A 15,478-nucleotide genomic window follows, 5' to 3' on the forward strand; every position below is an offset into this window, starting at 1 on the left:
GCAGGATTTTGTTGCTGATACGTGGGAAGTTAACCATGTTCTTCTTCCCCTTGGTATCCACAAAAGGGAGTGCGGTAAAACTGGTGTTTGTATTCTACGAGAGGAAAAATAGGATAAACCACAGAAGCCTCAGGCAAGAAATGTCTTTAGGCCATTTCTTCTAGCCTTCTCTCACAACAAAGATGTGCCTAACCCAAGTCTGGGCCTTAACCTATTCTTGAAGTTCTTGGAGGGAAAAAAAAAGCAGATTTCAGGGCAGCAGAGTAATCAAGGAGATTGGGTTCTGGGCTTGAACACCTGCTCCTCCACTTACTGCATGTAGCCCCTGAGCAGGACGCATTGACTCTGTAGCTTCAGTTATTTCATTGCTACCATGGGGACAAAAATGGGATCTACCTCATAAGGCTTTTGTGAGGTAAACGAGGCAACTTACGTAGATTCCATAGTGCTCGTCACTGTTATTACCGTTCTATTCAATAATTGCTTAACATGGGACAGTTTTTCTATGTAATGCAAACCCTCTTTGGTGCAACATAAGCTCCCATTTCTCTTACGGTTATGTTATTTTTTTAATTGCCAGAGGACATATGTGCTTGCCAGAGAGAAAGAGAGGAGGAAGAAAGCACCCACATCGAGGTATGGTCACACGCACAATCCCCTCTCCTCTATTCCTCCATCCTGTTGGGATTTTTGGCACACATGCACACATATCCAGCGTGTCTTTCAAGCTGCTGGGGCAGAGATTCCAACAGTAGTTGGCCATGTGGTTACATTATTGACTTGGATCTCTGCTCCCCTGCATTTATTGATTCATTGATTGATTGATCACAAAAGAGGTAGTTTGTCAATGAATATTAACATTTAAAATTGTGTGGAGATGGGGCATGGGGATAGTGATAGCGTGCTCTCTTCATGTTATGCTGTGTTGACGAAAAATATCTATTAAAAACTATCTTGGCCATTCACCTGTCCTCATTCTCTCTTAAAGAAAAGGCGTTAACCATCACTTCCTACCTTACGCAAATATCGGGTCATTCTGGGGTTCTTGGTCTTGGAAGGTGACTTCTGAACTTGAACCAAAGGCTTACTCTCAACCTGGATCAAGGGGAGAAGAATCAGGAGAGAGCTTGATGTGGCACCCTCCATCCCAAGCTATCCAGACATTCCTTTTCTTTCATTTCAATAAACAAGGTACATTTGAAGCCACCTCTCCTGACCTCAAGGGTAGGAAGAGATAGAAAAAGCTCAAAGAAGTCCTCAAGCAATGTATGAATGGATGACTACTCAAATGACTACTCAAACAGAAGTTCACTCCACAAGTGTTAATCCTGGATTGACTTTTTCTATGACTTCACACCTAAGGGGAAAAAAAGCATCAAAAGAACTCTCTTTTTTTTTCCTCAAAAGAAATATTTTTTTCAAACTTACTTAATTTTTATTTATTTATTTATTATTTTAATTCACCAGAGAGAGACAGAGGGAGTCAGAGAGGGAAAGTGAGAAAGCAAGTTTTCAGGTCTGAGACTTGAACTGTGATCAGCCATATGGGAGTCCAGCACTTTAACCACTATGCCACCTGTTGACCTCTTCCAAAAGAAAACTTAACTAGAATCCCTGGTTATGGGAAAGAATAAAAGGTGAGCTGCTCTTGCTCTTTAGAAAAGAAAATGTCCATAGCCCTGCCCTTGCTATTTTCACCTTTGTTGTGTCTCCAAAGGTGCCTGAGAGAAAGCCACCAGAACATAGGTGCCCAGCCCAACACCAGTGATCTGATCAGAATGGACTTCACATCTATCAACAGAAAAGCTGGGAAGGAAAAATACGGCAACGGTGCATGCAAAGAGTGGCAGGCACACCATGGTGGTATGTGACATAACTGTGTCATCCACAAACACTTATCTGTGTTATTCATCTATTTTAATATCCATTTGAAAAATGGCAACCAGCATATTAAACTAGTTATTCATGGTTGTTATTGTTTGGGACGAGATTAAAAATTAAGGTAAAGAGAAAAATTATATATTTGTATATTGCAAACAACAGGCTACAGCTTGAGTCTAGGTTCCCCCTTTGAAGCAGAACCCAGGGGTTCTCCTCCTTCTTCCAGACCCTCCCTAGAAAGCTGAAGGACGTTTGGGTAAGCATGAGACACAGCTGAGGTCAGGTCCAGCTCTACAATAGTTGGCCATGTTGTTATAAGCAGGTGGCATGGTGGTTGAGGTGCTGGACTCCCACATGGCCAACCACAATGAGTTCTGGACCCACTGGCTTGAAAATCATGATGGGTGTATAGATGAGTGTGTGCAAAATCACAACGGGAGAACCAAGGAGAAGGGATTGTGGCGTGGTCATCCTCCCTGGAGGGGAGGGTGATTTCTCACTTTTGTTCTCTCTGTCTCTCTCCTGTCTAGTGAGTACACATACCTTGTGACAAAAAACCTGAGAAGAAAAAAGAAACGGGCACAGCATTTTAACTTAATATTATGCAGCACACCTCCATAGAGCAGTAATGACAGGAACTATTTACAATAGTTCATCTTGACCTCTTTGAGTAAGGCGGCCTGAGGGAGCAAAGACTGCTTAGAAGAGCGGAGGCCATGACCTCAAACACTGGCTAACACGCGCATGCGTGCTGTATGCAGGAGCTGGTGTCTACCGAGTGAACGGTGATGACACATGAGCAAATACTGTGATCGCAAATTTTACTGAGCCTCAACTTCTCATCCAGTAAGTTTGTGAGGATTAACTCTCATAAGCATCACCAATAATGACAAGCTTGCCTTGAGGATGTAGTGGGGAACTAGGCAAATAAATAAAAAGTGTATTGACAAAATACAACCCAGACTAAATACCCACTAAACAAAAGGTATGAACAGTGAGTGTCAACAAAGAAGAAAGAGGCCACTGCATATGCACTCTGCCCTGGTGGAATGGGTGGTGCCTAGTCTGGGCTTCCACTGAGATCAAAGGTAGAGAGCATGCTCACTAGGGGGAACAAGTGTCCGGGCCTGCTCTGGGGTCTCCACTGCTTGTGCTGTTAAGCCAGAACAAGGGGTTGGCCTAGATTGTAGAAAGCACTGAAAGCAAGGCTAACATACTTGGTATTTACTCTGTGGGCAACAGTGAATCAATGACAGTTTACATGGCTGGGATTACATGTACCAAGCAGTGTGCAAAAGACCCCATTAGCAGCAATGGGGTATAAATTAGTCCATGCGAATGCACTCTGGAGTCACAGCCTTGTGCGTTGAATCCCAGCCTCAATGTGTTTCCTCTTGTAATGTGGGGTAATTTCAGTATCAGCCCGTGGAGCTATTGTGAGGATTCAGAGAGCTAACATGTGTAGAGAGCTTAAACCAGTGACTTGCATTTGCTAAGGGTAAACATTTGCTAGGGTTCATTTTCCTCATTCGCAAAATGGAAAGAGCAATTTTTGCTCATTTCCCATCAAACAGGAAAACCAGGGACTCAGAATTGAAGGTAGATGAACAAGGTGAAGCACTGATGGAGGTGGAACCAAAAATGGTTCAAGGAGATGAGGATATTTAATCGGAGAGAGGAAAACACAAGACAGAACTTCCGAGGGGTTGATGGGTCTGATACTGTCATACGTGTGTACTAGAACGAACAATAAGCAAGGGATGACAAATGATAGGAAACAGGTTTCTGACCGTTGGGGTAGAAATTCACAGATCAGCATGGTCAAATCAACATTACTGTTAGGTCTGATGGTTCACTCAGCACAGATGACTCCATATAGAGCTATTTATAGATTAGTTGCGTACACACACACACACACACACACACACACGCACACACACATTTCCTTGTTCTGTCAGCTGAGAGCGCCTAAAAGAAATAACACTCCAGTATAAACAAGCACACTGAGCACCCAGATTTTGGCTTCTAATATCTTTCTGCAGTAATGGGAACAAGGGCTCCTTGGAGAACTGACCGATTCTAGGTAAAAAGCAAGAGATAAAGGTTAGTCTTTGAGCATCTTGCCATTCATGAAAGGAAAAGAGCACTAAAAAAACTAAAAACCCACATTGGTGGGGCCACGTCAAAGGAGTAGAGGTGCAGTCGATGGCCAAAGCTCTGGTGACAACAGAGTGGTAATGGACTATAACTCCCGTAAAAATAAATACCCAGGAGTCTATGCTCATCTAAGTTAAGTAGCATATGAAAGAGAAGCGGCAAAGCTGCCCCGTGGAAGAATTCCTTATAAGCTACGCAGATACTCCGCTCCTTAAGTGTGGGCTGTTCAGGGTGACCGGTTTCCAAAAAAGAATAGTCTGGAAAGGGGAAAAAGAGTCTCTGCAGTGAGGAAACCAGACAGACGTGAAATCAGCTAGAGGATCAAGGTCAGCCTCAGAGGTCACAAATCACACCAATAAGATACACCCTTAATGTGATGCGATAAAATGGCACTTTACTTCAGCATGCTTTCCCCAAAATCTATACCCCCATCACCTCATGAGAAAAATGAGACAAATCCTGCAAGAAGCATCCTATAATATGCCTGACCAGCACTCCTCAAAATTGTCAAGGTCATTGGGAACCAGCAGTTAGCGTAATGGCTATGTTGCTGGACTCCCACGGAGTCGACTGTGGTTCGTGTCCCGGACCCGGTGGCTTAAAACTCACGCCGGGCGCGTGTGCGTGCATGCCCAAGATCCTGAGAGGAGAATGGAGGAGAAGGGATTGCGATGTGACCATCCCCCCTGGGGGTGATTTCTCGCTTTCTGTCTCTCTGTCTGTCTCTGTCTGTCTGGCAAGCGCACGCGCCCTATAGCGAAAATCTCTCCAAAAAAAAAGTTGTCAAGGTCATTAAAAACAAGGAAGGTCTGAGAAACTGCCCCAGTGAAGCATAGGAGGGGGGTGGACAGTTGGGTGTGGAAAGGAGGGACTCAGGAGGGGGAAAAAACAGCATTTAACAGACATACAAATGCAAAGTTCTTGTGTACAGTAATATCTTCAGTAATATTACCTTGACATATAATGCATTTATACTTTGAAAACCCATATTGTATGCTGTATAAAACATAAAATGATTTAATGTAACGAGAGAAAAGAAGTAGAATATTAAACATTTTTTAAGAATTATTTAATTTAAATATTATTATTCTTCAATTTGACCAGACAGAGAGACAGAGGGGAGGGGCACTGAGAAAGCAAGCCACCAGGTCCAGGACTCTAGCCATGGTTGGCCATGTGGGAGTCCAACACTTTAACCACCATGCCACCTGCTGGCCCCTAAAAATTTTTTTTTATAAAAAGAGGAGCCAAAAGAGACATGGCAACTAAGTGTAATGTGGTCTCCTGACAGGGATCCTGGAACAGATGATGAACGTTAAGTTAAACTTCAGGAAATTTGCATTAAGAATGGAGTATGGTTAACAATAAGCATCGACATCTGTTCCTTATTTATAACAAGTGCATCATTCCTAATGTAAGGCGTTACCATGGCGGATGGGGGAAACTGGTGCAGGGGGAGAGTGGGACATGGGAACTCTCTGTACTATCTGCTCAGGTTCTCTGTAACTCTAAAACCATTCTAGAAATAAACTCTATTGTGTTATTAAAATAAGCTCCCAGAGGAAGGGCAACGTCAGAAGGGCGGTGACCTAGAATATAGTATTGATTTTATTCTGCAATGCTCACAGTCAGACATAGGGCAGCATCATGTCGAAGTGTGGAAATTACAGGGAGGTACTTTTGGTTCAATAAAAAGAAGAACGGTCTAAAGTTTTTGTTTTGTTTTGTTTTTTTTGGAGAGGTTTTTGCTATAGGACATGTGCACTCGCCAGAAAGAGAGAGACAGAGAGACAGAAAGCAAGAAACCCCCCCCCAGGGGGATGGCCACGCCACAATCCCTTCTCCTCCATTCTCCTCCATTCTCCTCTTAGGATCTTGGGCATGCACGCACACGTGCCCGGCATTAGTTAAAGCCACTGGGTCCGGGACTCGAACCACAGTCAACATGGGAGTCCATGTGACATAGCCACTACGCCAACTACTGGTCTAAAGTTCAGAGCTGTCCTTAAATGGCATGGGAGTCATTGAGAAGCAGGGAGCTCTGCATCTGCATAAGCACCTGATGAACGTTCGCAGAACTGGACACAGCACAGGAGGCTGGGCAGGATGAATCTCCAGAGGCCTGTTGTAAGACTTACTCAAGTGACCCCCAGGAGTGCGCATTGAATACCACCTTGATCCTCTGGGAGCCAAGTCTAAGAGCCGTAGTGTAGTGATTCCCAACCGTTGCCACATCATGAGGACCACACAGAAAATTGTAATATTTGTCTGGCAACCTAGGGTAAGACAGCTCACGGCCAGATGCTACCAGGCCAGAGTTCCAGCTTCCCCAGGTTTGACTGGGGGCTTCTCCATTTCTGCACTCCCACACCCCATCCTTGGATACCAGTACATTGCCTAAGTTTATGAATCCAGATTGTGTGTCCGTAGCTTCCTCAAGAGGCACCTAATGCCCTGTAACCTCACTTCATTCTACCAAGGCATCCCCAGGAGACAGGAGGAAGAGGGTGTGGTCACCCACATTCACAGTGGCCTAACAATTTATTCCGTAAGAAAGTGAGCTCTCACGACCTTGCTCTTTGATCTCTCACTGTCTGAAATACTGGCTTATATTCTAAGCCAAAACAACAGCAATCTATTTAATAATCCTGAGCTCTGTATCTAAATGTAGAATCTGTTGTATAAACAATGATGTTATTGGGGCCAGCAGGTGGCATGGTGGTTAAGGTGCTGGACTCCTACATGGCCAATCGTGGTTCGAGTCCCAGACCTGGTGGCTTGCTTCCTCGCTGTCTCTCTCTGTCTTTGTCTTTCTCTGGTGAGTGCACGTGCCCTGCAGCAAGTTTCAATAATAATAATAATGATAAATAAGATAAATAATTCTTTTAAAAAATTAATGTTATTCAAAGGGGCCCAGAGCATAGGTCGTTGTGCTTCCTGAACTGTCCAAGACCCAGGCCTGGGCGGTGGCTGGATGAAGCCTCTGGCATGCCCTAGAGATAGGCAGGGTGTCAGGGAAAGCCTGTTTGGTTCTCCCGTGTGTTCATCTCAGCTCTCAGAGGCCTTCCACACAGGCAGAACTGGACCGTGAAGATCCTATATTCTGAAATTTCTATAGCAACACGCACTCTCTTGTCATTTGAAAACACCGTTATTTTAAAGCAAAGCATATCATGACAGATACCTACCAATGGTTTGGTGTGATGTGAAAGGGGAAAACATGGTAGCAGCAGGTTGCCCTCTGTCTGAGAAACTGAACTAGGGACCAGGTTGCCAGAACCTCAGAGTGTAGAAACGACAACCACAGGCCAGCAGGTGGCGTGGTGGTTAAGGCACTGGACTCTCCCACATGGCCGACCGCAGCTTGAATCCCACACTGAGACCCACCCGTGAGTGGGACCCTCCCAACCGCTGGCTCCCCAGCTGTGCTTGCCATGCTAGGACAGGGCCTTGCAGCCATATGTCACAAGAGGGTTGATCAGGGGCCTTGAGTTTCAAGTCTTGACCCCGGGTCCCTCATTCACCTCTTGTGTTTGTTTTCTGAGGGTTCTCATACTTCTTTTGTTTTCTCAGCAAGAAAACAGGACAAATTCCATCTCACTGCTTTGCAAAAAAACAGCTCATCTTTCTCAAACGGAAGATGAGTGCTGAATTCCATTTAAAAGCTGTTAGGAGAAAGGCGAGAGAATTGGTATTTATGCAAAATAGCAGCAAAAGTGCCGAACTGTTCTGCATCTGGTCCTGGTCATTCAGCCTTTCCTCCTGCCCCAGAGACTCTTCCAGCAACAACACCCTCCTGCCTCCAAAGCCCGAGAGAGAACATGAGGAACCGCAGAGTGAGAATGGCCCCTGGAGGCGCGTTCATCCAGGACACGTTTACCCAGCACCCCGCAGCAGCCGCTAAGCACGGAAGGGCACCTGGCCCATGCCTCCCAGTGTGGGGACCAGAAACCTGTATTTTAAAAACACTCCCTGAGAGAGTTCTGCGCAGCCAGATTTGGGAGCCACATTCCAATGTGGGATGAATCCCTCCTACCTCTGAATGTGTATTTTCCTTCATGCCATTAATGTTTGTCCTTTCTAATTCCTTATCATTCTTCTTGTCTCCCTCCATGAGGTCAAACCCTTCTCCACGAGCAGCCCTGGAACCTCAGGAGTGTCCCTCTGTCCATGTCATGTCCATGCTGTGGTGACAGGAGCCTGGGCCGGGCAGGGACGCCCTCCGGTGTCTCAGGCTGGGTCTTAAGTGTCATCATCCTTTGGGAGGGGTTAGGTAGGTTCAGCTTAGGCTGCCTCTTTAGATGATGTCACAGGGAAGGGCCTCATTTGCAAATCCATATTAAGCAACACAAACTGACTGCAGTAAACGCAACCCTCTCACTTGGGGGAGCGAGAGGGAGAATCCTTTTTCAGACCTGCCAATTGTCACTTATGATTTCCTATGCTGAGTAGCATAGTTGTGTGAGAAAAACGATCCCCCCTGAAAACCTGGCCAACCGTGTCACTAGTTTGAGCTCCTATGCAGTGGTCTCCGAAGCAGGTCCCCCAGCCCCTCCCCAGCCCACCCTCTGCTCTGCTCCCTGAGCGGCCTTAGAAAGCAAATGTGAGCATCCAAGCATGTCACCACATTGCCTAAATCTCCTAGTGATGCCCCAGGCATAGAAGTCCTGACTTCGCCCCTTGCCAAGCCTTGCCCTGGCCTATGGCCTCGCCATTGGGAATGCCTGCCGTTTTCAAAGACCATTCTGTTTCACATCTCAGCGCTTGTGCTCCTGCTCTGCTCTTGCTTGGAATGTTCTTCCATCCCTACCTCATCACCTCTTCCCCCATCCGGAGCCTGAGCCACCCTCTCCGAGAAGCCTCTGTGACATGTCTTCTTGTGGCTGTAACTCTCCGCAATCCAGCTTTGTACCCGCTCCGGTCGCAGCACTTAGAGTGTGCTGGCCAATGTTGCTTTACCTCCGTCTCCTTCTGCCAGACAAGAGGACGCTTCGATGAAAGACCTGGGTCTTCCCCTGTGCTTCCCAAGCCTAAATGCATGTCAGGTTAGTGGGCACTTAAATATCTGCTGAAGGATGGAAAGAAGGGGAGAAGGAAGGAAAGGAGGGGGTGAGGGAGAAGCAGGAAGCCCTAGCGCTTGTCCCGGGAGAGGTGAGACAATTCCAAGCCACCCTTTGGAGATGACTGAACCTTGCTTTCAGCCCCTCCCATCTGGCCACCCGCCCTTTTCTTAGGCAGCCTCGCTCTCACTCCTATGGCTTCTCTTCCCACAGGATCAGTGCTCCCCTGTTCCCGGCCACTTTTTTGGGAAGGAAAGCCTCCTAATCAGCCAGTTCCCACAGGAGAAGGCCCCCTGAATATACACCACCACCCCCCCAATGGCAGTTGCATTTCCGAAGAGAATGCCTGGAAGAGGAAATATTTTGTTCCAAATGAATGACAGGCATCCATGTCTAGCTGAGGAGCTAGACAGAGAGATGTCCCTTTAGGAAGGAAGGGCCTCACACACCCTGTCAGGTGGGGGGCCATTCCCACTATGAATCACGTTTACCGACCAGTAACTCAACAACGGAGTGGAGGAAAGAGGTACATAGAGGGGCGGTATGCCTAGTCCTACGAACCACATTGGTGTCCTCTCCCCAGGGCTCCCAGGCCCCAAGCCCCAACATGCACCTGCTCCCCCACCTTGGATGAAAGCTCTGAACAGTTCAGCCAGGAGACACAGGGAGTGTATGTCTGGCCCCTCCTCTGACAGGGAGAGGAGAACGGTCCTGGCGCCTGTTTGGGAATCCCGAGAGGCACCGGTTCATCTTGTTACCTTGGACAGAACCCTGGATGTCCTCATTTGTCAAAGTTTAGGAGAGAAAGCAACTCGACTCTGGCCAGGCAGCAGGCCACCCCAGTCCCCTGCCCCTGTGCCACCCAGCTGGCTCAGAAAAGCACACCTCCATCAGACGATCTTGCCTCAGGCACACCTCACAGGCTAATTTTCTATTTTCTTAACTGGCTCTTCCGTGTGTCTTCTTCCTCCCCATGTAAAAAAAAAAAAAAATCCCCAAGTGCCCGGCTGTGGTTGGATGGGCAGATGAAGCTGAAGCTCAAGTTCTGTAATATCAGCTCATGGCTTCCCAGAGGCCAGAACAACCAAGAGTTTGAGACAAACGCATCAGCGCGGGGCAGGGTATGATGAGAGGAAAGAAAACCTTTGGGGATTCTACAGAGCACAACAAGTGAGATGATTAGACCCAGCAGAGCGTTGCAGAGAGCTGGGAGGAAGAGAATGACTCCCGAGTTCTGCACCCACGGCTACCCTCTCCCACAAGACCCAAGGCAGGCACCGCGTGGGCTCTCTCCCACCATGGCATCTAGCAGAGTCTGCCCTGAAAGCCCTTTCGCTGTGCAGGAGGAAGCCCGGGATGCCTAGACAGGGAGGAGCCGCCTCTTGGTTACACCCATAGCTGAGACTGGACTCGGGAGACCCATTAGTGGAATGAACTTGACAAGCCACTTGGGAGGACCAGATTTGCATCTCATGATGCAGTAACCTCAGTGGGCTCCCACCTGCCAGCCTCCCCTTGGAGAAGGTGGAGGACAAAGACCCTGGCCATTCTTGGGGAAGGACGAGAGCACAAGCCTACAAGTCTAGACACTTGCAGACGTTTTCTAATGCATTTAGTGCATGCTCGTGGGGAGACACCTTACCTTCCGGATCTCTGTTCAATGGAGCATGGGAAATTCTAAGACGGTAAGGGACCTTGGGGAATCTAGAGTAGACATAATGCCCTCATTTTACAGATGGAGAAAGCGAGGCTAAATTATTAACGTGACTTCCTCAAGATAACATGACGAACAGTAGCAAACCTGCATCTAAAATCTAAACCTTCTAGAGCCTTTTTAATATATCATGCTGCCATCCTCCGATCACCTCTGACCTCTTGCGCTCTGCCCCCAAACTGGGTGACAAGTGATTGTAAAGTACTTCCTCTCCAAAGGTCTCTGGTTCAAAATAAAGTCATGCTCTTACTCTGACGGAGCCTGGATAGAGTTAACACACGAGAAACGTTCCGAAAGCACACATTTATCCTACACGTTAGATCTAAATGGCCTCTAATATGGAGTAAATTTGTGCATCACGTGGGAGAATTAGAAAAGACGATTCATGCGGTTCTATTTCCATTGACTTGGACTCATTCTGTGCCTTCCTTCTGCCTGAAATGGCATCCCTCTAGCCCCCATGCAGCTGCCTTGCCCAACTCCAGGGCATCATTCCCGTAGAAGGAAATGTGAATAACGAGTCCCATGACTGTGCCGTGTGAGGACACTGCGGCTCACTGGTACGTCGATGGAGCAGGACTTAGAGCCCTGGACATTCGCCAATGGCTTGGAAAACGTTCTCTAGCCTCTAGTCCTCAGAGGACTCTGTGTCCCCTCTGTGAGTTCCCGTACATGTCCATGCAGGCTCAGGTCCCCTCCCAGACTGTGTGTTTGGTGCGGGAAGGAGATGAGTGCTGTGTATATTGGTATCCTGGCACCAAGAGCGGCACTTGGTTCAGAGTCGGCATCGCTTGTGAGATGACTTAGGGAAGCATTCAGCACTGAAGGGTCTGGGAGCATGCGCAGAACACAGAAAAGCACGTGGGCTTTGGAGTCAGACAGACTTCGACTGCAGTTCTTGCTCTGCTTTGTGTGTGACTTTGGCAACCCACGTATCCTCTCTCAGGTTCAGTTTTCTACAAAACAAGGCTAGTAACCTCATAGCAAAAAGGTAATAATAATAATAATAAAAATAAGAAGTTACAAAATGCATACACAAGGAAATAAGGTATTATGAGAATGTACTATCAGGAACTACGGACACCAGAACCAGCTTTACCCACCTCCCCAAGTCCAAATAAATGATCAGGTAAAACTTTAAAATAACTAACAACATGCATAAAGAAACTATAGCTCCAGTTTTGTGGAAACGTGCTTCTAAAAACAAGCTGGATTTCACGTAGCCACAGGGGTTGGAATTCCCAGACCAGTCAGCCCAAATCACACTGGGAATGTGCGTGAGTGCTCAGGATCAATCAGCTGGAGGGATGGTGGAAGGGGATTGCAGAGTCACCAGACCCTGCAGAGGGTAGTGATCGCTCTCTCTCTCTCTCGCTCTCTCTCTCTCTCGTGTGCACACTTGTGATCTATTATGAACAAAGAATGATTAAAAAATAAAAAAGACTAAAAATGTAAATAAGGTATAGGAAACCATAGAAAAGATGAAACAGATTTTCAGACGAACAAGTAAGAAACTTCAGAAATAAAAAAGAAAATCTTTGGGACCAGCAGTTAGTGTAATCGCTATGTCGCTGGACTCCCATGTAGTTGACCGGACCCGGTGGCTTAAACTCACGCTGGGTGCGTGTGCGTGCATGCCCAAGAGGAGAATGGAGGAGAAGGGATTGTGGCATGGCCATCCCCCCTGGGGGATGACTTCTTGCTTTCTGTCTCTGTTTGTCTCTGTCTTTCTGGCGAGCGCACGCACTATAGTAAAACCCCTCAAAAAAAAAAATCTTCAGAAATAAAAAATATATAATAATTGAAATTTAGAACTCAACAAATAGGCTTAATAAAATATTACACACAGCAAAGAAGCAGTGAAGTAGAAAAGAAAAGACAGGTATGAAGAAATTTACCGCCAAGCAGCACAGAGAGACAAAAAGGATGAAATACGTGGTCAAAGATTCAAAGGCAATAAAGTGAGATCTAACATGCATCTTATTAGAGTTTCAAATGGAGAGAAAGAATATGTTGGACCCAACGACAACAGGACGAGGAGAGTTCTTCAGAGCTGATGAAAGGCAAACTTCTAAAACAGAAGGCAATATCTGTATCTTTAGGATTTCAGATGAGGGAATAATTTCTTAATCAAGACAAAAAGTGCATACCATAAACTCACCTACTTTTAATTAAATACATTTATTTATTTATTTAATGCTAACACAGAGGAAAAAGACAAGCCAAAATTAGAGTTAGGCTGCAGGATACAAGGCCAATATACGAAAGTCAAATGTTTCCTATATGCTATCAATGAACAATTGGCATTTAAAATTGAAAGCGCAGTGTCATTTACACTGGCACCCCCAAGAAACTGAAAAACTTAAGTATAACTCTAACAAAATATGTGCAAAAGGAAAACTATAAAATTCTGATGAAACAAATCAAAACTCTAAGTAAATGGAGTTATTTTCTATTTTCATGAGTAGGAAGACTCAATAGCACTACGATGTTAGTTCTTTACAACTTGATCTGTAGATTCAAGCCAAGCCCAATCAAAATCCCAGCAAGTTATTTTACAAATATGCACAAACTGATTCTAAAGTTCATAGTCAATACAATACTGAGAAATAATTACATTGGAGAACTGACTCTCCCACTTCACAAGCGATGATCAACTAGACTGGCAGCCAATCAAGCAAGCAAAAGCCAGTCAAATGCTGTTCCAGTGCATTCCTGTTCAGGACAGAGCATACGCAGTAAGTTGAGGGCCAGGAGATGGTGTAGTGGCAAAGGCACTGGACTCTAACATGGTCAACCACTCTTTGAGTCCCGAACCCGGTGGCTTGAAAATCATACCAAGCATGTACATGTGCATGCCCAAAATCCCGAGTGGAGAATGGAGAAGAAGGGATTGCAGCGTGGCCATTTCCCCTGGGGATGATTTCTCACTTTCCCTTTCTCCGTCATTCTCTCTCTCTCTCCAGTTAGTGCAGATGCCCTATGGCAGAGACAATAACAAAAAGAAACAAGTTGAAGAACACTTAATGGGATGACCCCATATATATTGGGCAGTGGAAAAAGTTGCATAGAAAAAAATATGTCATGACTTTTCCAAGTACTTCAGTATGTATAGAGATATATAAAGGAAGGCAATGGAATGATAGATGCAAAACCCAAGAGAGTGATTTTCTCAGAGGGGCCAATAAACAAGGTGAAATGCGATGGGGAGGAACGCACAGGAGACTTCTCTCTTAAACCTGTTTGAAGACAAGCGTGCTCCCTTGTATACCCTAAATACCCTGCATAGTTTTCTCAGGTATTCTTTCATATAAACTCAACATTTAATAAAAGTAAAAACCTTTTTAAGTTCACAAGTTACAGAATAAAATCTGAATCATGACTTCAGCTTTTATTTGCAAAGGAACTTTAGTCACCTTGCTTAATCTCTTTGGGTCTCTGTTTCCTTCAGTATAAAATGGGGTTTATTACTACCTAAACATTGATGAAAGGGATGAATATAAAACACTAACCACATAGAGGGGATGCAGAGGTTGTATTTCTAGCATCTCCTTATCGCCACCTCCAGCATCTAACAGAATCTTGTTCTTCATGACTTGAAGACTCTCCCTAGAATAGCTCTTTGCTCCGATTAATTCTAGTACTCAGAGAGGTTCCTGCATGCCTGTTTGCTTCACATCATTTTCACAGCCACTGAAGGTAATCGCACATCTTTGCTCTCCTCTGTCTCCAAACTAGAGCACCGAAGGGAATAGAGAAAAAAGAACTGGTACTCACCATGTAGATCTCAGGAGGAAAAATGGGGTCCTGGGAGAAAATGGAAACAGTAGGTAAGCACTCTCCCTTGGCAACCCAGTGCAGATATTATATAGGAGTGTATGTTTATCTTTCACTGGGCCGATTCTAGATCGACTGCTCATGGCTACATTTTAAATTTTTAAATGTTTGCTTTTTAAAAAAATAATTATTTTATTTAACTTTATGTATGTATGTATGTTTTTTTTTTTTTGGAGAGGTTTTTACTATAGGGCGCATGCGCTTGCCAGACAGACAGAGAGAGACAGAGAGACAGAAAGTGAGAAATCACCCCCCAGGGGGGATGGCCACACCACAATCCCTTCTCCTCCACTCTCCTCTTGGGATCTTGGGCACACACGCACACATGCACACACGCCTGGAGTGAGTTTTAAGCCACCGGGTCCGGGACGCGAACTGCAGTCGACTACATGGGAGTCCAGCGACATAGCCATTACGCTAACTGCTGGTCCCTGCATTTTAATTTGACCAGAGAAGGACAGAGTGAGAGAGAGTGAGAGAGAAAGTGAGAAAGCAAACTGCCAGGTCCGAGACTCAAACCACGGTCAGCCATGTGGGAGTCCAGTACCCTTAACCACCATGTCACCTGCTGGCCCCTAATGTTTGCTTTTTAAATGTTAGAGGGTTCTGTTCTTTTCTTTCTTTCTTTTTGTTTGTTTGTTTCTTCTGTGAGTGAATCAAACAACAGATCAATGGAGACACAGCACCACCGACAGGGCTTCCATGCCGTGATCCATCCCCGGCCTCAGCCAGCCCCAGATCATAGCCGCACACATGCCTGGCACACTTAGGAAGGTCTCCCAGTGCAAACTACACGGACCGGCCCCTCAGAACATCAAGTGCTTTACCA

At 45.8% G+C, this 15,478-nt stretch overlaps 1 protein-coding gene across 1 annotated transcript in view; it reads right to left on the minus strand.

The window, feature by feature from the left end:
* Positions 1-15,478, minus strand: part of DYRK4 (dual specificity tyrosine phosphorylation regulated kinase 4) — a 63,924-nt gene that overhangs the window by 32,581 nt on the left and 15,865 nt on the right. Inside the window, exons 4-6 of the mRNA XM_006172053.1 lie at positions 14,590-14,619; positions 1,015-1,095; positions 3-94 (exon numbers count right to left, since the gene is read on the minus strand). Coding sequence (XP_006172115.1) covers positions 3-94; positions 1,015-1,095; positions 14,590-14,619 — 203 coding nt within the window. The remainder of the gene's footprint in view (positions 1-2; positions 95-1,014; positions 1,096-14,589; positions 14,620-15,478) is intronic.

Source organism: Tupaia chinensis, unplaced genomic scaffold (assembly GCF_000334495.1).
Source record: "Tupaia chinensis unplaced genomic scaffold, TupChi_1.0 Scaffold150288_1, whole genome shotgun sequence".
Taxonomy (NCBI): domain Eukaryota; kingdom Metazoa; phylum Chordata; class Mammalia; order Scandentia; family Tupaiidae; genus Tupaia; species Tupaia belangeri.